The sequence below is a fragment of the Aspergillus udagawae genome, assembly GCF_001078395.1.
Source record: "Aspergillus udagawae IFM 46973 DNA, scaffold_1, whole genome shotgun sequence".
NCBI classification, from domain to species: domain Eukaryota; kingdom Fungi; phylum Ascomycota; class Eurotiomycetes; order Eurotiales; family Aspergillaceae; genus Aspergillus; species Aspergillus udagawae.
In genome coordinates, this window is record NW_025091264.1 from 574,217 (window position 1) to 596,809 (window position 22,593).

At 48.6% G+C, this 22,593-nt stretch overlaps 7 protein-coding genes across 7 annotated transcripts; 1 reads left to right on the plus strand and 6 right to left on the minus strand.

The window, feature by feature from the left end:
- Nucleotides 1-215: 215 nt before the first annotated feature.
- Aud_000177 (ankyrin repeat domain-containing protein) lies at nt 216-1,835 on the plus strand (the record flags this gene model as incomplete). Its single annotated transcript, XM_043285692.1, has 1 exon — nt 216-1,835. The coding sequence occupies one exon, from the start codon at nt 216-218 to the stop codon at nt 1,833-1,835; it is 1,620 nt and encodes a 539-aa protein (XP_043141627.1).
- Nucleotides 1,836-3,431: 1,596 nt separating this feature from the next.
- Aud_000178 (pectate lyase family protein) lies at nt 3,432-4,585 on the minus strand (the record flags this gene model as incomplete). The annotated part of the gene is made up of 5 exons (XM_043285693.1): nt 3,432-3,896; nt 3,944-4,029; nt 4,076-4,161; nt 4,209-4,435; nt 4,481-4,585. 5 exons carry the CDS (start codon nt 4,583-4,585, stop codon nt 3,432-3,434), a joined length of 969 nt encoding a protein of 322 aa, XP_043141628.1.
- Nucleotides 4,586-5,995: 1,410 nt separating this feature from the next.
- Aud_000179 (FAD-dependent oxidoreductase) lies at nt 5,996-7,370 on the minus strand (the record flags this gene model as incomplete). The annotated part of the gene is made up of 2 exons (XM_043285694.1): nt 5,996-6,349; nt 6,399-7,370. 2 exons carry the CDS (start codon nt 7,368-7,370, stop codon nt 5,996-5,998), a joined length of 1,326 nt encoding a protein of 441 aa, XP_043141629.1.
- A 1,469-nt stretch (nt 7,371-8,839) lies between these two features.
- Aud_000180 (putative MFS multidrug transporter) lies at nt 8,840-10,590 on the minus strand (the record flags this gene model as incomplete). Its single annotated transcript, XM_043285695.1, has 6 exons — nt 8,840-8,937; nt 9,004-9,177; nt 9,226-9,774; nt 9,830-10,114; nt 10,183-10,428; nt 10,491-10,590. 6 exons carry the CDS (start codon nt 10,588-10,590, stop codon nt 8,840-8,842), a joined length of 1,452 nt encoding a protein of 483 aa, XP_043141630.1.
- Nucleotides 10,591-11,767: 1,177 nt separating this feature from the next.
- Aud_000181 (nuclear transport factor 2 family protein) lies at nt 11,768-12,154 on the minus strand (the record flags this gene model as incomplete). Its single annotated transcript, XM_043285696.1, has 1 exon — nt 11,768-12,154. The coding sequence occupies one exon, from the start codon at nt 12,152-12,154 to the stop codon at nt 11,768-11,770; it is 387 nt and encodes a 128-aa protein (XP_043141631.1).
- A 1,047-nt stretch (nt 12,155-13,201) lies between these two features.
- Nucleotides 13,202-14,582, minus strand: Aud_000182 (polysaccharide lyase family 1 protein; the record flags this gene model as incomplete). The annotated part of the gene is made up of 6 exons (XM_043285697.1): nt 13,202-13,540; nt 13,584-13,817; nt 13,867-13,963; nt 14,014-14,139; nt 14,187-14,330; nt 14,383-14,582. The coding sequence occupies 6 exons, from the start codon at nt 14,580-14,582 to the stop codon at nt 13,202-13,204; spliced, it is 1,140 nt and encodes a 379-aa protein (XP_043141632.1).
- Nucleotides 14,583-15,915: 1,333 nt separating this feature from the next.
- On the minus strand, nt 15,916-16,182 carry Aud_000183 (uncharacterized protein; the record flags this gene model as incomplete). The annotated part of the gene is made up of 1 exon (XM_043285698.1): nt 15,916-16,182. One exon carries the CDS (start codon nt 16,180-16,182, stop codon nt 15,916-15,918), a length of 267 nt encoding a protein of 88 aa, XP_043141633.1.
- Nucleotides 16,183-22,593: the final 6,411 nt, after the last annotated feature.

Here is a 22,593-nt window from a genome sequence, read left to right on the forward strand (position 1 = left end):
ACCAGATTCAGATCACAGAAGGTGTGGTCAAGGCTGCAGCAGAAAATTGGATCAGTGGAAATGATATCATACCACTCCTGCTTGAACAACGCGGAGACCAGATTCAGATCACAGAAGATGTGGTCATAGCTGGAGTAGAAAATTGGAGCAGTGGAAAAGATATCATAACACTCTTGCTTAAACAATGTGGAGACCAGATTCAGATCACAGAAGATATGGTCAAGGCTGCAGCAAAAAATCAGAGCAGTGGAAAAGATATTTTGGCATTCATCCTGGATCAACAAGGCAAACAGATCTGGATCACTGAAAATGCAGTATCCACTATGATCAGGGTCTTCGACGAAACCATGATTACAGTTCTGCTAGCTCGGCGAGGAAACCAGACCCAGGTTTTCCAAGAGGCGATCAAGGCTGTAGCAAAGGATTATAAGAAGCAAAGAGTATTTATCATTGATATCCTTAACCGACTTGAACACCAAACACACACTCTCACCAGGCAAATCCTATCAGTGATCAGAACGTTTCACCTCGCATTAGTGACAAAACTGCTACGGGAAAAAGGTGACAAATTTCAAATTACTGAGGCGTTTCTAAAAGCTGCAATAGAAAACCGGAATAGTGGGAAAGGAATTACAAAATTCCTCCTTAGTCAACAGAGGAACCAATTTCAGATCACGGAAGAGTTACTCAGCACTGCAGCACAAAACGAAAGAGATGGAAACGATATTATTGCACTCCTACTACATTATCAGGGAGATACTATCCATGTCACAGAAGGAGTGCTCAAGGCTGCCTCAGAGAATACTGGAAACGGACTCGAAATTATAAAACTTCTGCTAGGCCATCAGGGAGACCATGCCCAGATTACAAAGGACGTACTCAAAGCTGCAGCAGGGAACACAAGAAATGGGATGGAGATCATCAAATTTCTGCTCGACCAACAGGGGGATGCCGCTCAGGTTACAGAGGACGTACTCGAGGCTGCAGCAGGAAACACTGGAAATGGAACAGAAATTATTACATTTCTGCTTGACCGACAGCGACAGACCAAGATTCCAGAAGATGTGCTCAAGGCTGCAGCAGAAAACGAGTTAAGCGGAAAACCCATCATAGAGTTATTCCTCAGAGGACAAGGAGATGTGATGATAACAGAGAGGATCATTACAGCTGCCGCAGGAAATAGACGGAACGGAAAGGAGGTACTGGAATTACTATTTGAGAAGCAAGGAGAGCAGATAAAGGTCACTGAGGCGGTGATCAAAGCCGCAGCAGGAAATGAGGATAGTGGAGTTGACATTCTTGCTTTTTTGTTCGACCACTGTGAAGATGACATTAAGATCGCGGATGGTGTTGTGCTCTCGGCTGCTGGTTCTGGGAACGAAAATGTCCTTGCTCTTCTATCCAGCAAGATAGGGCACGCGATTGATCCTGAAATGCTATCCATCGCTCGACTCTATAATGCTGCAAAATCAGGCGAGGCGGTCATTGTGGAGCAGCTACTCATTCAAGGAACGCCACCAGATACGCGAAACATGCGAGGTGTTACACCTCTCGGGATTGCTGCTTCAAATGGACACCAGGAAGTTGTCAGAGTCCTTCTTCAGACACATCAAGTTGATGTCAATATTCCAAGCATAGCTGGGAGACCACCAATATTCTGCGCAGCAGCTAATGGTCATACTGGGGTAGTTCGCCTGCTATTACAGGCGGACGCCAACCCTAGAGTGACTGATACTAAGGGGGACTCCCCTTATAATATGGCTCGGAAGCGTGGCCACTGGGACACCGCAGAGCTTCTGGAAGAGCATTTAGATACTGATGTTCCTCAGGGCTAAGATAGAGACAGTACTACTTTAAAATACTTTGTTTATCTCCTTTGGGTCGCAGCATCATTGAATCTCTGGAATCTCTGCAGGACCAGCCAAGGGCCGCACTAGGTAATAATTACACCAGTGAAGAAGATCTGAATCATTCACTGAAGTACAGAGTACGCGCTTTTAGTAGTTGGCGACTCCTGTGGACCTACTACTGTTCCTGATCGTAGTACCTGTCCTGGCATTGATCATCACTTGCATCAACCCAGCATTCGGGTAGCCAAATGCTTCCATCTCCCTTCTTTACTTTAGGTTGGTATGCACACGGAAATTACATCCCATTGAATTCACGGTCGAATGCATTGTCTGGTCGTTTCAGGGCCTCAGCCTTCTCGAGTAGACCTTCAGATAGAGTTTTGTCAATCCAACAGACTCGAACATGCATCCAAGAGCCGTCTCCGCCAGCTTGAGGATTCAGCCATCATCGAGGATCCATCAATGTACCTAGAAGAGCAATGGCCACTGAGGGTGCAAAAATATATCAATTACTAGTGACTTCTTGCTGCTTTAGCAAGTTGAGAGGTGCACTTCTGGGCTTAGGGCATACGAAATAGCTTTAAGCGACGATCCGAAGGTAAAGAAAGATAGGGGCAGTCCTTGTTCCTTGATTTGGTCATAGAAGAGGCCACTGACAGATACCTCCATGCCAAAGAGAGAACTAGCTGTAGAGCAATACAAAACTGCAGTTCAGGTGATCTAACCATTTATCCTTTGCTACCACTATGACGCATTTCCAGCCATTATCAATATCAGTACATGAAGCTAGTTCGATTGGGAGGTCATTTGTCATTCTCTGCATCTATATCTACTTTCTTCATGCATGTACTATTGGTGCCCGACTTCTACGTCTTAAGGTAATGTGCAGGCTATCGGACTCCGTTCCAACCCGGCGCCACCGCAGCGCCACCTCCCAGTGAGTATAATATTGCATCAATCAGACTGCGCTACAAGAGAAACCATTGAACCAACCCCACTTGATAATGCTTAATCCTGCTTAGCATTTCCAAGTGGAGAAGAATGCTGATATCCTTCACTCAGCGCGATGGATAGCCAGATAGATAATACTCGCCCTTCTGAGACTCGTTCTCATCAACCGAGTCAGGAGTCATGATGTGGGTGTCTCAATGACTCTTTTGCCGCTCATCATGGCTGCCCATCCGTGGACTTAGTTCAGGGTGCTCGGGTGACGCCAATGCCATTCTGCCCACGCACGTTGGTCCGGCGCAGAATAACCTCAAAAGGGCTATGGTGTTGAATGATACTACCAATGGGACGAATGTGGGGTGTGGCTCGGAGGGAGTCCGTGCCGTCAGGTGTAGGTTTTCTTAGTATCTGGTGAGTAGTGGAATAACAGGGGTTTATGGGACCCCGCGGCGAGCTGGGCACGCCGAATCACCCCAAGATGAGGAACTTGTTCTTGTCGTTCCATAGCACAGGAATGTAGAGAATCAACCTAGGTGGATAAAATTGGCGCGGTAAGGAGCGAAAGAAGTATCAACTATGTACAAGCAGCAATCCATTATCCAATCCATCACCAGCTATTCCATCTCGTCAGAATTAAAAGGTCAGAGTCTGGCCGGCGGTTCCAACAACGGCAGCCTTGACCTTGCTGGATCCAAGCAGAGAGTACGAGTACGGAACGCTGGTCAGGGTACCCTGAAGGGCGGTGTTCTGGGCACCACCGAAGTCATTGTCCTTGGAGACGGCGTAGCCGCTGTCAGTCGAGTAGAGGGGCTTGCTGGAGCCGACGAACTGGTTGGACTCGACGAGGACCTGGGCGCCGTCGCGGGTGTTGATACCATCGCTGACGGTGTCGAAGTAGCTGTTGTAGACGTGGCCGGTGCCGAAGCGGAGGGAGGGGGCGCGCGAGTTGATGTTGTGCCAGTAGTTGTTGGCGTAGGTGACGCGCAGGTGGCCCTTGTCCTCGGCGCCGTTGCTGTCGGAGTGGCCGACCAGGGACGCCTTCCAGTGGTCGTGGATGTAGCTGTTGGAGATGGTCACGTAGTCGGCGGCGTGGGTGAGCTGCAGTTGTCAGTGTATTGTTGCATTTCCAGTTGACTAGCACGTACATCAATCAGACCGTCGTAGTAGTCCTTGTCGTGGTCACGGTCAGAAGAGACATCGACGTGGTCGATCCAGACATTGTTGGAGTATTCTGTCATTCATTAGTCGAGTACATTGGCAAAAGAAGGGATACGTACGAACGCCAATGGCATCTCCATTGGCAGCCAGAACCTTCTTGACTCCAATGTTGCGGATGATCACGTTGGACTTTTTCTTGACCAGCCTGTCCACAGTTAGTCACGTCCACAGAGTGCAAACGAGAGTACGTACAGGCCAAATCCCTCGAGAACAGCGTTGGAATTCTTGCCGATGATGCTGGTGTTGCTGCCAACCTTGACCTGGTCGGCCGTCTGCTTGATGGGGCCGCTGACATAGACCACCTTCTTGGCGTCGCTGGAGACGGCAGCCGTGAAGGCTGCGTATGAGGAGACGGTGGTCGTAGTACCGCCGGCACCACCGGTGGTGCCTCCGTTCAAGCTCGCGTAACCAAAGGCAGCCTTACCAGTCAGCATCTAATCGCCAATCTCATCAGAAGAACATACATCGTTGGCGCTGGCACGCTTCTCCAACTGGTTGATGGTAGCGGTAGGAGCAGCCAGGGCCAGTCCAGACAGACCACCAGCGACGAGAGCAGCAAGGAACTTCATGATTGTTATGTTGAAAGTAAAGCAAGTACCAGACTTGACGAGCGAAGAGAATAGAGAGAAGGAAAGTAAGTGAAGAGAGCGGATAAGAATCAAGACCAAGCCTGTTGAGCCTGGAGAAACAAACCTCATCGCAGGCGGCATCAGGGAGCTTTATATACCTGGGAGCCCCTATATTTCCTAATCGGGCAGTGCAGCGGTATATCTCAGACACGCTGCTCAAACTGGAACAACAGGCCAAACACCAGTCCTCTTGGCGGCCAGTCTTGGCCACGGCACCTATCCTCGAACGGCTGCAACGGAAGAACCGTCTCCATAGGTGGACGGACTCCCCAGCGATCAGCGTCACACGACTCCAGATTCGGCCAGGACGATGGTATATTGCAGAAAATAATTTCCGTCCGCTGGACGCACCGCATTATGTTTATCCCTGTCAAGCACGGCCGCCAAGCCCATAGGCGGTCGGCATATACCCTTGTCTCACAGGGTCTGATCAACATCGATGCAGAAGCCAAGGCTGGGGATTCAGCGGGGTAGAAGCCTCCGGACAGCGTTGGAATGACGTTCGATGCCAGCGCACATGATTGAGGTATCCAACATTCGATCGGCAACGGCAAGTGTTCAAGAGTCGTAGAATATCCACAAATGACGGAGTCGTGTTTCAAAGCTTGTCTGGGCAGTTCATTGCCAAGAAAGCCGGGGTTTGAGCTGCCATATTGGCATTTGTCGTGATAGGGGGCGTGACTAGTCAAAATTAACGCTGGCGAGAGATTTTCATGAGAGCAACAGTATTTTCCATCAATTGCATTGCGATCACAGGAAAATGAGTGCCTTGACGAATCCAATCGTGACGAGAATGTTGTCCGAACTTGTCGATCTGGGGAGTCGTATCCCATGACCCATTGTGATGATCAACGCGAGGGAATCTACGCGACAGGTGGAATTGAAGACTTTATGGAATAACAAGAATTTCCGAGGATAAATCAATCCGCGGTCCAAGAGCTGATAGCCATAGCAGAAGTGTAGGAGCGCGCACAGGATGCTGCATGGAATATGGGTCAAACAAGAAACAGGGGCTCTGCCAAGTCAAGCCGCGATCCGGATCCTGACTGTCCTGACTGACTCGTGGAAATTTGATCAAGCGCTATCAATCTGGCGCATTACGTGGACGAGTCTCGCATAATGCGTACATTATTATTGCGTGCTCTTGTATTCGTATGATCCCAAAATGCAATCTATAGACACAACACTCAAACAGCCGAATATGACGATGATAATATCCAAATATGCAGATCCCGCAATGCTATGCATTATGTCCCCAATTGCCCGTCCAAGGTATTCACAACGATGATATGCCGTGCCGACCAAGTCCCAAACTCCAGTCGACAGAACTCCAGTCCCAAATCCCATCCGCTAGATATGATAATCCTTTTCAAACGAATATAGCGACTCCTGCTCCTCCATCGGCGTCGGAATGCTGAGCTTGGTCGCGTCGAACTCCCACGCTGCCTCGCGCGCCTCCTTTGAATTGCGGATATAGAAAGGCAGCGTCCACTCACGCAGTCGGCCCTCCAAGAGGCCCATGTCCTTGTGCTTTTCCCACATCCGCCGAGAGGACTTGAAGGCTTCGTTGACCGTCTCCCGTCGCAGGTCTTCGTAGGCTCTGAATGCCTCCGTGAGCGGTTCATCACGGTACCGCGCTAGAATCCGAGAAAACACAATCGCGTCGTCCAGCGCATACGCTGCTGACTCGTCGCGCGGAGGCATCTATACTGCTATTAGCTTGAGCACATATCCCCAATTCAAGATAACATACTGCATGTGCTGCGTCTCCCAGCAGGATCGCTCGCTGGGTATGCCACCGCCCGCCAGGCCGAACCTGGTACACCGGATACAACATCCAGTCCGCCGGGGTATGGATCATCTCGCGGATGCAGGGGATCCCCGACTTTCCAAATCGATCCTGCATCTCCTCCTGCAGAGCTTTCCGGATGGCATGCTGCTTCCGCCAGTCCTGGCCGGCCTCGATCCGGTACCGCGGGAGCAGCTCCTCGGCGAACTGCACAATAGCCGCGAGGAAAATCTGCTCCTGCTCGCGGTCGCAGTAGCTCGCTAGCAGCGTGCCATGCCGGGAGATGTTCATGGATGTCGAGCGGAAGTGGGTGCGGGATTTGAGCGTCTTCGCATCGACGACGCCCTGCAGGAACGAGATTCCCGTGTACTCGGACGGAGACTCGGGTGCGACCCATTGCGTCCGAGTGGCCGAGTGCACGCCATCACATCCCAGGACCAGATCTCCCGCTGCCGTCATGCCGTCCTGGAAGTACAGGATGGCTTCGTCGGCGGTCTCTTCTCCCCTGACCAGTTTCTTGCCGAAGACAATCTCAATATTCCGGGTGCGCTCGACGACCGCCAGCATCGCTACCGAGAGAATAATCCGCATCACCCGTCGGCCCTTGTATCCGCTGAACCCGTGGCCATGACCATGGGTAAAGTCAATCGACCCCAGCGACCTTCCCGACCGGCAGGAAAAGAACTGAATGGCATCGACGTCGGCGCCGCCTTCGACTCCCAACCGGTCAAGCTCTGCAAGCACTCCGAGCTGGTCGAGGTGACGCTGGGCGACGGGGGTGAGATTGATGGCGCCTCCAGAGGTGGAGAGGATGTCATGGCGTTCAAAGACAGTGATCTTCAGGTCCGGAACGAATGGGGTCAGCTCCTTCGAGATGGCCAGAGCACTAGCGATGCCCGCAATGCCGGCCCCAACGATCAGAATCCTTTGAGGCATGGTGTGAGAGTATGGTATCGTACGATCGGATTGTCAGAGTCAAGCTTAAGCACATGGAAGGAGGGGGGAAAAATAAAATAATGAAACCAGACCCTCTAAGCGGGGCTGCTGTGATTCATATCCCGATTGCCCACCGACAACCGGACTAGCAAATGTCAGATCTCCGTTGAGAAATAATAATTAGCCTCGTTGAGAATCTGAGGAGCCTTATCAAGTAGTGTAGTGTGGAAGTACGGAAGTAATAGCGTCACTCTCTCCACGCACATAGAACCAAATCACAGCGGGCCAGTGAATGTCGCCACAATGACCTCTGACGGTCTCGAGACTATCTATATCGCAAGGGAGCAACTAGTCTAGAATCTAAAGAGAATCTCGAAACCGCGGGAGGTTCCGTAGAGCGTTGGGGCACGGTGGTCAAGGACAGGTCACATCCGCAGATATACAGAGTACGGACGGCTAAAAAGTTAAAAGTAAATAGAAAACTCCTCTTCGGCCGGGAATGGAGACTTCTCGGAGAATTTACATCATCCATCATCGCATCGGACGTCTCTCTGGCAGTTGATTTCTGCATGCGTGGGTTGACGAAATTTTCTTCAGGCACATGCGATATTGCCAGGATTCTTTTAGTACAAAGATAGTTCGCCTGTCATTCTGCCAGACTGAGTTAGCTACATGATCCTGGCCTCTTAGACCAGCAATGTTGACCACTTACCGCGCCCAGACTGGACCGTTGACGGGGCAAAAGTTCGATGCGTCTTCTTCCGGCCCATCCCTAAGTTCCGCACTTCGGTAGCTTGAAACAAGATTGGGGCAACTTTTTCCTGTTTCTATCGGTTTTGATGGACAGGAAGGATCAATAAAATCAAGGATGGACTTTAATCCACGATCCGTCCATTCATTTTCGTGGATTGACGCCGAGGCACACCTACGGAACAGTCAAGTGTCCTTCTTTTATTCTACTCCATAGTCTTCTTCAAAAGGGGGACAATGCGGGTCTCGGGATTGAGGAACTAAGACCCAATGGCCTTCTTTTTTCTTCTTGTCTCACAAAAGTTCGATAGACTAGATAGGGGAAGTCCGGAGGTTTTGCTTCCCCCAACTTTTATCAACCTTCTCTATACTTTTACCTGCCGGCAAATAGAAAGTCTCGTATTGTTCATTTGTTTCCGAATCATCATGTCTATTCATGCTTTTATTTTATTTTGAGCAGTCCCAATGACAAGTCGTCTATGATGCTGCAAGTCACCGTCAAAAGAAGTCCACGGTGGAGCTCCAAGCGCTCTACCCACTTATCTGGTCCGTGTACTTCTCCTAGGATTCGAGCATTGGTGTAGTATATTAATATAGTATCCACTCCGTTCTCTTTCTCCACGGTGGCATGGGAACAATCGACCATTCCCCTGCCGTTGCTGTATCTTGCCGCTGGCCACTTGGCTCGTCTTTCCTACAGAATGACATTACGACATGAATCACGGAAGCGGGTCCGGTTCAGGGCTCCCGTGATTGAAATGCGCCTTGGACGTAAGGTTCCAGTAAGTGTTCACGGCGGAAGCGGCGCATATTGCCCCTGAAACCAGTTAGCAGTGCGTCGCATACAACGGAGAATTCCGTACAGAGATCCTGCCAGACTTACCAATCGTACTGGTCATTTCATAGTATCCAATATGCTCCGCCATGTACCCCGAAAGGATGGGCCCAAAGAAAGCTCCAATAGTCCAGCTCTGGCTGCAAATCGACATGGCCCTGGAGTATCCGCCATGGGGTCCGAATATGCCAGGGTGCCGTTTCTCGATTTCATCAACAGTCGCTAATCAAGATCAGCGATGCACCACTGCCGATGATCAACATGACTTACCGGTAGCTTCCAGTACGCCAACACCATTCAGTAAAACAGATACAATCCCAACAGCTGTCACGTCCATAGCATATATTACCTGGCCCATGTGGCCTTCGTTTGCCCACGGGAAACGCTCATCCCCGGGCACCCCTAGCAGCCACATCAGAGGCGCCAAGCCCAGGAAACCAATTGTGGTAGGGATCCGTGTCCCAACGCGGTCCTTCAACCAGCCACAAAGGGGACTGAGCGCAATGCCGGGCCCTTGCAAGGCCAGAAACAGCAGTCCCGCTGGCATACTATCCCAGTTGAACGTATCGCGGACGTGCAGGGGAAGAGTCGTGTCAAAGCTGGAGAGCAATATGGCAAAGGCAAAATAGCCCAGGACCCCGCTTACGAATCGACGGTGTTGAAACATGTACACGTAGTACTGTAGACCTGTCTTTTCTTCAATTGTCTCCGGTAAAGCGGTGGCGGAAGGGGCGGTTGATGTGTCATGGTCCGGGTGGAGGAGCGGCGAGTTCTCCTCGCGTGAGCCGTCGTCCGCAAGGGAAGAATCCGATTCCTTCTCTGCAATCAAACCTCATGAGACCTTGAAACATAGAACCTCGGGTCCATCACTTACCTCTCTTTTTCCGGGAATTCTCCAGCATCAACAAACGCAGAACAATATCCACAAGAAGGATCGCAAAAGCACTGGCCCAGGCCGTCCAATAACCGCAAATTTTGAACAGCACACCTGAGACCATCGGTCCTGCTGACAAGCCTACAGCTGCCGCCACCGAGATGATACCATATATCATGCCCAGCCGCTTCGAGTCAACACTATCGGCTATCGTTGCATACCCCACCACCCACATGAACGAGCTGGCAATGGCTTGAATAAATCGGCCGATGAAAATGTGGACCACTACGACACAACACACCGGTCAGACTGCGGTTGACGAGACACCTCGCACTGATCAAAACATCACTCACCTGACGTCGCCAGCGCCAAATAGGCCGAGCCGAGGAGAGCGGCCACCAGCGCCGACAGCAGCCAGACTCGCTTCGATGCCGACTTATCAGCATAGTGTCCAATGAACGGATTCAGCACGACAGACACAGCGGCACTTTCGGACAGCAGCGCGAAGCTGATGCGTTGTGTCAGCGAGGAGTCTAGGCCGAGACGATCTTCAACCACATAGGGGAGAATCGGGACGAGGAAGGTGTATAGAAACGTGTCTAAAGTTGATTGCGATGCGTATTAGCCAGAGCGCAATGATCAATGGATACACCCAACTCACCCGTGAACAGGGCCATTGCCATCGCGGTGACGATGAACCACGAGGAGGAGCGCCATTCCTGGCCCCATTTGGCCTCACGGACAGAGGAGAGATTCATCATGAATCTTGTGGATGTGAAAGGTTAGAAGAGAAATGAAAAGAGACATCACATGGAGATAGAGAAAAATTCTGAAAGATTAGGAAGTGACTGGGATGCAACGCTGGTCTTGTCTTTACGATAGTGAATTTCTGGGGTCGAGCCCACCCCATTTACGAATAAAGCGCTCCACTACATGGTTTAATTGAGTGCACATCGACCCAATGGGCTCGAATAATCTGTGTGATTGTAAGCACCAGCCAATCGCGACGGTTTGGACTTGTGAGTCAAAAATATTGGCTAACTCGTTAGTTAGTGAGTTAGTTGATACAGTATTGGCTGATTGAGTCATCGGTCAGCGCAAGCCCCGCTGTAGCTGCATTGCTGAAGTCGTGGTCGCGAAAAGGTCCTAGCCCAATTGAGTCATAGGACATAGATTTTATGCCTATGGCATAACATGGGGAAGAGCATCATGAGGTCAACTTCATTAATAAATCTGAAGCTCCCCTGTTCGATCCCGGGTCGTCTCCTTTTTTTGGTTTTGCTATTCATTTCAGGCTGCGCGCGATGCTACTCCTTACTTTGTGGAGATAGTAAAGCAATGGTGTCTTTTATTTATAATTGTGCGCAATAGCTGCAGTTATTATGCAATGATGGTTGCACAATTCATCATGGCGGTCTGATCACTGCCAATTCACGTAACGTCCATCCACAGAAGGTAATGCACAGACTTGATCTTTGGGCATAAAATTTATTTTGAATACGTAATAGAACAGAGACCGTGCCATCATTGCTTCTACTACATACTATAAAATTATAACTGTGCTTAATGGTCGACATTGGCTGAAGCAAGCCACTATATATATCTCTCGAGCTATTCCAATCACAAAGATTGATTGTCATCTCACCTCTACTGCTAGATTCATGGCAAACCGAATCTGGCCGGAGTTCCCTTTTTTTCTTTGTTGGCTAGTTTCATCTTTCCTCTCCTTTTAAAAAACTAGATTCGTACCTCGCAGCCCATAATGATTGGCGGTCGTAAGATCAGTATTCGTAGCTCATCCAGCCATTAAACCACGACTGTAACATACATCGCTCATATTGTCGGTATCAAGCAATTATAACAACGTGGAAGCATGACCTCGTCAAAAGATATATAAGAAATGGAGACCGCTGCCCCGGAACCCTTCACACCGAAACGTTACACCATTGTCTCCTGGTGACAAATGATCCGCCACTCTCCATCCGAAGCCTGCTGCCATGTTGTCGAGCCATTCGCACGGTACGTCTTGTTTCCTCTGGTAGCCGTGACCCTGTATGTAACCGTACCCGCCATAAGATCGATGATTATTACCCGCACTTCATCCAGAGAGTAGGTATCGAATCGGTGGAAGGGTGGCTTGACGGCGTCCTTGATCTTGTTCTCGCCCTCCAGTGTTAAGATAGGTGCTTGAGGGAATATCATGTTGACTTCTTGGTGGGACAGTTTCTCGATAGCCGGTCCGGGGTCTGCTGAGGTCAAGGCCGTCCACAGAGCACGCTCTTTGATGAGGAGGTCCTCTCGGATGCGATCGTGCATGGAAGGCATGGTGACTGATGGGTTTGACTGCAGTTGAAGGGTCAACAATATGGACGTTAGAAACAATTGAGGAATCGGAGACGTACACTCGCTGGAAGCTTCTAAATTAGGCTGGTTGTGTTGAAACGTTGTCTTTTTGAAGGGAGGGCGAGGGGAGTCGGGTTTCACGTCGACCACCTAAGTTGGATGCCGTTAAGTATGGTTATTGTTCCTGAAAACTGTCATTCAATTCACCGTTTGGACGTTTCCATGGATATAAAAAGGGAGTGGGAGACAAGGAGTGACGTCATGTGGCTTCTCCCCACGTGCATGACGTGGTGTCATCTCGCTTTCTTGTCTCTAGTGCGCCAGATAGAAAAAGATTCGCTGCGATCGAGTCGGATCTGCCATCGTCAGCAGTCAATCACTATGTCAGAATTGGTGCTCCACATGCGTCATCTCGGCTGCCCAGTGGTGTCCTGGTGGGACACGCCGTCATTACTCTATTGAGCCAAGCATTTACCCAGTGGATGAGCTGTCAGGCTGACTCCCAGATCTTGATAAGATCTAGAGGTAATGCTCCTCGAATATTTCTAGATGGCCTGCCGAAGACCAGCTCTTTGCGACCACAATAGAGGCATCTAGCTTTGGTCAAGTCAATCATGAAAACCAGAGTACCCCGCCGTGGATAACGTTATCTTATCGCCGATAACGTCAAGAGGAGGGAAATTATCGCCAATCTTTCCGGCGTCTACAGTTAAAATGACTTTGCCATTTTGCAAGTGAAACTGTCTTGGTCAAGTCATTCGCCTGACACGTCCCATTGTGGCTCGATAATTCAGGAATTCCTGATTCGTTGCTTACCAAACTTCACTCCTTCTCGCCGCTACGAGCGTCAGGCGAGTTAGAGGCATTGCGGGTAGTGTGCCTAGTTCAACTACTTGTACGACTTATGAATGGTTTCTCGACCGAAGAGCATTAAACATGATATAGCTTTAGGTCACAGCCACATAACCAAAGTGCAGCTCTCCAGTCTGCCTCCTCTTCATCTCCTCCTTCCAACACTGCACCCCCTAACTAAATCTTACCCTGTCCCGCATTCGCAGGAACGCTACTCTGAGCCACAGTATACGCCGACGCAGAGGCGATATTCTTGCCTTTAAAGTTGGCCAGGAAACCCGTATCGGCCTGGCTGAAGGTCCCCGAGCTCCCGAATCCATTGACCTGGCACACGTGTCCCAGGTAGGTCGAGCAGACCTTGTTCGTGGTGGCATCGGGCGAGGTAAACAGCTGACCATCAACGGGGCTCTCAACAATGGTATTAATGTTCTGGAAGACGTTGCCCTCGGCCAGGACGTAGCCGCCGGATCCGATTTCGAAGGCGTGTCCGCTGGAGTCGTACCAGTAGTTGTTGACCTGGGAGGTTAGTTTGAGCTTCCAAAGTGAGGAGGGGACTCACGGCGTGGAGAAGGGTGTTGCCCTGGACTTTGGGACTGCGGCCGCTGAAATGGTAGATATAGTTGCCTTTCATAGTGACCAGATCGTTGGACCCGTCCAGGTAGATGCCCCAGTAGGTGTAGCCGTTGCAGGTAGCGGAATAACTGGTCACTCCGTTGAAGTAGTTGTTGGAAATGGTCACCCGGTTCGAAGCGCTGGTGCCGAGAACGAGATGCTGGCGGCCAACTCGCGCAGTCTACCATGAATCAGAATGAGCCAGATGACATTGGATTTTGGGGACTGACCGTAACGTGATCAATCCAAACCACGTCGGCGTTGTTAATGGTGATCGCGTCTCCTCCCCAGACATACTTGGGGTTGATATCAGTGATGGCGATGTTTCTGTACGTGTCAGTTATGCTTGTTTGACCACAAACTACTGGTAAAATTACTGGATGATAATGTTGCTTGCACCGCTGACAATTCGCAGACCTTTACCCTTGATCACACCACTGGACCCAGATCCAATAAGTGACTTGTTAGACTTGACGGTGATACCTAGGACTCCGGCATTGTCACTGCAGCCATTAGTTATGGTCATGTCAGAAACTCAGCCACTACTCACTAGGTGACGGATACCGAGGGGGCATTAGGTTCGTAGTTGGTACACCAATTATTCTGGTTGATTGCCAACTGGCATGCAGAGGCAGTTCCCCAAGGCGCACAGCCAGTCGCTGTCGTCGTGCCTTCGGTGCCGGTGAAGTCGAACCTGGTCAACAGTCAGTATTCCCTACAACAAGGGTACACGCATGAATGCGTACGTCTTGGTCAACACGATCACACGAGCCTGACTGTCCCCAAGATAAGACACAAGCTCGGCAGTTGTACTGGGATAGACGGCCGCTGCACTCCCACCACCAGTGACGCCCTTGGCGAAACCCTCCGCAGCGCCGGAGACACTGACGGCGCTGGTGCTGCCGATGCAGCTTGCCACAATGGTAAGGAGATTCTGGTACTTCATCTTTGCCTTGAGCAAATTCAGTCTACCTTACCCCAAGCAACTTCCTTCGACATGTTTATATACTTGAGTCATGCTACCAAGCCTCTGCCCGGTGGAGATTCAGCACCCCACAGGATTACGCAGACAATTCAGCCACAAGCATACTAAAGCCTTGCACTGATGAAGAAAGCAATATAAGAATCAGGGGAAAGTCGCTCCGATTGGTGGACAGAGGAATAGCTCCAGGGCAGCTCTTCATCACATCACATCGTCGCACACATATTGCAGGATTCCTGCATGTGAGGGATAACCCCGGATTCAGAAAGACTGGGGATCAGGACTCATCTGATAAGGGAGTGTGCCGGATTAATTACAAGGAATGATTGTCAAGTGATGAATTTGAAGTAGAGATATTGCGCCAATTGAAAGCCGTAGATCTGGAGGTTGTAGGGCTTAATGACCGAGACTAACGGCGACTTCGGATTAAAGCCGAGCTCCAGCAGAATAATTGATGAACAAACTGTGTTGTTTGCAAGAAAAGAGAGCTAAAGGCGGGAAGTATTCTGCGCTTGGTATGCCATCATCCAACTTGTGGAGAAACTCGTCCAGCACTACGGAGTAAGTGTCGGTGACGGCGGAAAGACCATGATTGTGCGTGGTCTTTGGATTCAAAAGCATGGGTCTTTCCGCGCTGCGTGTTGGTGTAGAGCCTGGTCGCTTGGATGAATCCCAGTTGGTCGATATGATCAGAACAGGTTCGTATCCTCCGAAGCATCGTACACGAAGCCCTATTGACGGTCATACCAGCCTGTGAACACTATTTCTATTGTCTCTAATTAGGCATACGTCTACTGGGCGTCCTTCAATAAAGGCTGGGCCATCAATATGTTCCAAGCACTAGTGTAACTGAAGCACACATTGCCCACAAATCGATGTCTATCTGCATACCAAATTTAGTATATTAGTTCTAATTACGATCGGACAGTCAACATCTGGCGAAACGTATAGTCCACGGCACTGCAGATCCGTGCTTCCGCTACTGGAGCCATCCCACGCAAATAATGCAACTTAGGCGACCTAGACAACGACCTCGTAAGGCATAGCTACCTTCTGCCCCTTAGACTTTGATTGGCACGCAAGCAAGACCCTTCTCGCACAATAACACGGTCGAATAGAAAGATTCTGTTCGAGGTATAACTGTGGCGAGCTATTGCTGCATTTCAATGCCAGTTATCCGAATATTTTACTACCCAGACAAAGAAACAGCGCATGGATACAAAAATAGCAGAGAAGCACATTAGAAGTTTAGACCAATATCATAGCCAATCGACGTTTGGATGCGCTCCAATTGGTTTTAATCCGCATCCATCCAGTGGCTCTGCAAGTACTCCTTCACCGACGTAGGTTTCACCTCCGGGCACAGCCTATTAACAACTGGTTCCAGGTACCCTTCGTCTAGCCGGTCTCTGCAGTATGCGAGTTTAAGTTCAACCCATAGCCAAGCCATAAAATCATCAGAAGAGACACTTTTTAGCTTTCTTTTAAGGTCCTCCGAATTCACAGCCGTCACATCAAGCTTGCGTTTCGCTACCGCCTCCGCATGTGCAAGAAGTTCACCCATGGTGAGAGTTTCACCGACCATGGTCATGCTGGTTCCCACCTGGGAAGCTCTAAAGAATATGCGACGAAGCGACCCACATCCCTCATGGTAGTCAAGGTAATCCGGGGCCATTTGCCGTCATCCCTCTGAGGTAATTCAGCGATGCTATTCTTGAGCGATATGAGAAATGCCCCGGAGCCATCCTTCATATCTCCTTGCTGGTGAAGGCCCTGATATGCCTCATCTTCACCTTTTGCATACCCGCCACCTTCCTGCAGCCTGATAAGCTGCTTGTCCTCCGGCAGCCGTGGCTCAGGGTTAGGAAGATTCCATGTCCCAAATAATTCATGTACGAGCCGTGGTTAAACCTGGTACATTCGATTTTATCTTGAAATCTCATGCATTCTTCCCACACGCCTTCAACTGCTCCTTTTGTGGCGCTGACTGCTTCCAATCCGGTCGGCCCAAATCCCCATTGTGATGGCGCAAAGCGTGCACAGCCAGCTTTAACCGCTGCGTGGAGTAAATTTAGCTGGACTTGTCGCTGTATATCCACAAATGCAATCTTCTTTGAATTTGACGCCGACAGAAACACACACTAGAATAATTTCAAGATAGAGGATAACTTCCATATTACATGTTGCACTAAGCAGACCGCTACAATATCTTCCTTTACAGCAGATCGGTTTAACCCTCCTTGTTTATCGTCACCAAAATGATGCTAAATGTGAATGTAGCTGGGGTTTGGCAAAGACCTACTGTGTCTCTAATATGTTATTGATATAGGTCTTTGCCTTACAGACGCTTTCTTCTGTTCTAGTTGCCTAGTCAATAACGCTACTCGACTCCCTAGCCGTGCAAATCTACATTGCTATTAAGTTCCCTAGTGTTTTGCTACATTAAAGACCTTTTGTCTGGAATCATGGAATCGTATTACTAGTGGTCAACGGTCCTAGGAAAACACATTATCACCTCCAAGCATAAAGCCGACAGCTATAGGCTCAAATGATCGGTAAAGACTGACATGTGCTAGTTTACCATTTCAATCTGATATTATGTTCTTCTCCCTCTATTTAAAGTCAGAAATACAGTCATCCGACAACTACTAGTTACTAGGGAGCATGAATTAGTATATATTTGATTTAGCGGGCGATAAATGATTAGCCAACAGTGTACAAAGCAAGCCAATGCTAAAACTCAGCCTCCAATTCTATTTGTGACATCCCGCATGGATAGGATGTTGATGTCGAGCAGCGTAGACGTGGATTGGGAAGGAACGCGTGAGGAGGAGAAGCGCTGGGATGACATTTGTTTTGTTTGAGAGCATAAGGTAAATGAAAGGCCTCATCTCTCCTAATATTCCTTCTTCCTCTTCTCTTTCCTCCTCAGCTTTGGAATTCTTGTTTCTTGGCAACCCTCTCTCTCGTCGTAAATTGTAGGCTGGTGGCCGTTCGTGACAAGAAGTCTGTACAACGAAGATTATATTGGCACCTGGGACTTTCAATAATCGATCGATTTAGCATTTCAGCTGATGTAGTCATGCTTGATCTGCGCTCTGTCCCTCTCACTTCACGCTTTCTGCTGGGTAGGGATGTTGCCGTCTTCTCTCTATGTGACGGAACGTCGGCTATAGCTCAACGCTGTCTATATATGGCTATAGGTAGTGAAGATTAAGCTGGTTACATTGAGTCTACGCAGTATGTCCCTGAGGTTCGAGTGGGGGTAAATGGAAGGAGTAGGTGCCAAAATCGAAGCTACAAAGAAGGTGAGCTTAACTGCGGGGCGTTCGTGGGATGAGACAAATAAGTAACCAGCACAGGGAGCTGATCGTTGGCGGATGGATAAGCGTACTAGCTTCGCTGCTCCACCTACCCCCCCGCCCTAGAAAAAACTACGTCGAAACTGAGCAGTGAGGTGACCTGGTGTAGGCACTGATAATTGATAGTGTTCTTATAGAGATGCAGAGAATGCCTTAAAGAAATTGTATGAAGAGTACATATTGTCATAGTGCGTCCAGACGTAGCTATTCCAGCCTGTCTATTCCTTGAGGATATGTATATGAGAGCAGCGTAGAGCCGAAGGCTCCACATCCTAAGAACGAATCAGAATCTAAACGGAACGGTTGGCCCTCGCCGGCCCATCTGTTAGCTGCCACCCCTCAACTTGGTGAGGTCTAACACAGTGCAGATCTGCATCACGAGCGTAGCAGAATACTGAAATGGTTAATAACTGGAAATCCAGGTGACTATATAATCTCGGGTTCCCATAAGGCTAACGTTGCTCCTTATCCTACCCTTTGCGCCACCTCTTGCACCTTCTACAGACTTTTATTGACCTATTCTATATCCCCATTTCCAAACTATCCTCTAACTTCTTCAAAAGAAATATGTCCACATTCCCTATACTGGCCTCTAATCTCCGACAGAACGGATATGTGGTAATCCATAACCGTCCGTGCAAAATAATCCAAAACTCAGCGTCACGTAATAAGTGCCACATTGTGGCACGAGATATCTTCACGGGCGACAAGCTCGAAGCCACAGTGGCACAAGATGCAAGTATGGACGTTCCCCAGATCTTGCGAACTGAATATGACTTTGTATGTTTGCTAAACTCTCACTCGTTTATAAACCACATAATTGATTACAGGTTTTCCATTCCAGTCATATACCGACGACGGAATGCTTTATTTAATCGATTCTGATGGTGGTGAAAAGAACGATGTTCGTCTTCCATCAGGCGAGCTCGGGGATAGGATTAACGATTATGAACAAACTGGGACCACAGTAATTATTACTGTAATCTCAGCAATGGGCGAAGAAGCGGCGATCGCCGTTAGAGAAAAGGCACAAGAAGCAATATCAGACTCTGAATTTAGTTAAAACGAGAAATATGGCAGTGTGGTTATCTTAGAGAATTCCTTTATTCTATATGAGTTACTCTATACAGTCATCATCACCATTATTAATTATTTGCGCCGACCCCTTACTAGACTATAATACAAATCCGAACCTAGTCTAGTGTGTGGTGGTTTATATACCACTGCGGGTCATAAGTAGGGCCTGGAATTAATCCCAAAAGGAAAACAGCCATCTTATCTAGGTAGAGACCGGGCTTTACAGGTAGGTGGTAGCAGAGGGCTTCTATTTATCAGCGGAAAACCGTTGAGGGACGAAGAGGAAGGTGCCGAAAGACATTTTCCGGCCCATCGTGTCCGCATAATCCTTGCTATCATCTGACATGATGGAAGGTACGAAGAGAGTGGTATAAGGAGAGGCGTGTGGTTTGCTCAATTCTCCAGTAGCTCAATATATAAGAAGTGAGAGGGATTTGCGGTGATTGTATTGCTTGGGGGGAAGAAGAGGGAAATGGGTTCTATTAATACCCAAGAGACTCTCGGGAAAGTAACACTGTTAATAATAGGGAAAGATTTACTCCTGGTCATAAAAGATTCCAATCTGGAGCAAAGATCATAACTTACTCATGTAGATCGGACCGTGTTAAGATTACTATATTAGTGGGGTGGTGTAGCACGGTAGCAAGCTCCTGGTGCCTTTTTGAGGGGGATGGCTAATCTTCTTCTGGCGTCTATTGGATTCAAGGCCCACAACTGTCGGGCCGAGTTCATAAACTGAAATATGTTACTTCTGTTTTACCTCGTCACGTTCTTTTGAAGACAAACCTCAATTTTTGAGAGCACATTAATTATATCGTCCTTTCTATCAGTCTCAGCATCTCGACATGCTGCTTCTAGTGCCTAGCTAATCAACTTGCTCTCCGAAAGACCTATTGTAGCGTAGGTTGGGAACTGTAGCAAACCTATTTCCTAGGTCTGGGGCCAGGATGGATCAGAGAAAGTTGGCGTCGAGCCTCTGTGTATGGAGGTCATATGCTATCGTACTTTGTCTCTTGAGCAGATTGGTCCGTCAAGAATGCATGTCGAGGTGGCTGTGAGCACAGCGGTAAGCTAGATAGGCACCCTGGCAAGGACCTAATTGGATTTGTAGCAACGCCGGGCCAGCATAGAAAAGGATAGGATAGACATTCGATCATCACGTCTAGTGATACGTCACCAACCCCTGCCTGAGCGGCCTGTGCGGTCATCGCGCTAGCTCGAAGGATCCTCACCCTCGACAGCGCCAGGCTAAGGCGGATAGACAAAACAAATAATTCAAAGAAGCCGGTTATTATTGGGCAACAGATAGGGCTGACTCGGAGGACAGTCTGATGCTAGAAAGGGAGCAACCACCTTTCAGTCGCGAAGTAGGTAACAAGGGGAGGCCCTATTCGCCTAGCCCGTGAAGGATCCACCACAGCTAGCCTCTAGTGTGAGCCTTGCCCGGAGGCGCTGCTGCAGTTGCGCCCCAAGAAAGTAGGGTAGGTGCCTTGCCTTGTACGGCGAACAGCGCTTCCTATGTTGTTTGCTGCCAGGAGACAATTCGGCTTTACATGGTTATTGTAGGGTTGAATTTGAACGGCCGAGAATATGAGTAATAGAACGGATAGCAAACCCAGTCTCCCACTAATGAACGGATATTCATATGGCTATGCTCTGGACTATTTCTGGGTTCAGCCTTATCATTTATCATCGACTTCAATACTGAACCTTATTTGAACATGGCTCTCTCTTCGACTGGCGTATTTCCCCTTCGTCTTGATGCCTAATCTGGGACAGAGTGGTACTGTGTAGGTGGGCTTTAAATTCTTGTATCAGGCACTTATAAACGTCTAGTATATTGAAAAGTGCGGATAATGAGGCAGACCCGCCAATATATGAGAAATCCCAGCATAGGGAATGTACAGAATGGCAAGGTCCGACTTATAGTACAATGTCTTAAGTGAAATATCTCTGTGTAAGCCACTACACCCCTGCACTGAGAAATATACTGATGGTTCAGTGTGAATGCATGCTGGCCCGACGGTGTATAGTGTGCAACTAACGTGTTCTGTATGCAAACACGACATGTGTGCTAACTGCACTATTGTCAAGTAAATCCAAGCATAGCTTTCTTGACCACATGTCGAAATTTACTGGTCCTCGTTTACATCAATCTTGGGGATATAGTTTTGGCTTGCTGATTCAACTCTTTGGATTTTCGAAATAATGCTCTAATGTCCGTATTTGCTAACACTGAAGTAAAAGAATAAATACATGAAGAAGAGCAATCGTCACTGTTAAGTTCGAGCTCTTTTGGCCAGTCGCTCTGATCGTCGGAGTTCAGAATAGACGCCTTCCGCATGCGATAATTTGCGTTTCGTTAATGCTGCAGCTTAGGGGCCACAAGGCAGGTCCTTTCTATCGGAAGTACTAGCTTGATCTGTTGTTTCCTGAGTAATAGTGTCGCTAGTCATCGAAGATTCACGTACGCTGTTACCAGGTGCAGGCGAATAAGGCTTATGGTCGGCTGAAGATAGTCTAGAAGAGAAGGAGAGGAAGTATTTTGGGTCTACCCCATCCGAGTAAATGCTCAGGGCAACACCTCCAAAGAAGTCTTCTCGTTCCTTATAATCTGAGGCTAAAGGGGGCCATCTTTTATAAAGTTCAATAGAAATTCGGCCGATGAAGCTGTGTCGCCAATTGGCTCACTTTTTCTATTCTGGAACGACCGATTCAATTATCACAATACCATCTGACAGTTTTCTAGGTGCAGGAACATTAGTACCATGATCGTCCTAGAGAACTTTAGGAGAGAAGGTGAGGAAGAACTTTTGGTCTTCTCCTTTCGGTGGGATGAGCACAGCAACTCGTCTGAAGAGGACATCATCTTGCTTGCAACCTCTAGGTTACAGGGTATATGTGGTGAAAAGAAGGCCGTTCGGATGATCACTTGGTTAAAAATTCTATTGGCTATGTAGCCCCCTTCTGGAATTCTGGGACATATAATTGCATGGTCACACAGCGTCCCTCGCTTCGTCTCTGTAGCAATTTGGACGTATTTGAGTTGCTTGGCAGCGTGTTTCCTGTAAAATCAAAGTCTCAGTGACCAGATTAGAGGTGGATAGCACGGAATAACTTACAAGGGGACTGAATCCTATCATAAAAAGCTTCAGTGTGTAGGCAATCGGCATTTCGACAGTGGTCCATATAATTGTAGAACGCAGCTAGTTCATCGCCAATAGTAGTTGATATGGAAGAATCTGTTTTATGCGATAATCTGCGTTTTGTTTTTGTTCCTATATCATAGGAGTCACATGACAGGCCATTCCCAAAGGAAGTATGAGTTTGGATTGATATTTCTTGTAGGACAGCATTGTGCGTCATTAAAGAAGTATTAGGCACCCTGTGAGCCTCCTTAGATTCCTCTATCTTTGAGGCTTTGCCTTACTCCATGCTTTGCTCACTTCCTACTAATATTTAGCATAATAGTCTTCAATAGTAATTAGCTAAGCGTACCTCTATACTTAATAATGTTCTCCCTCCTTGCAGCTCCA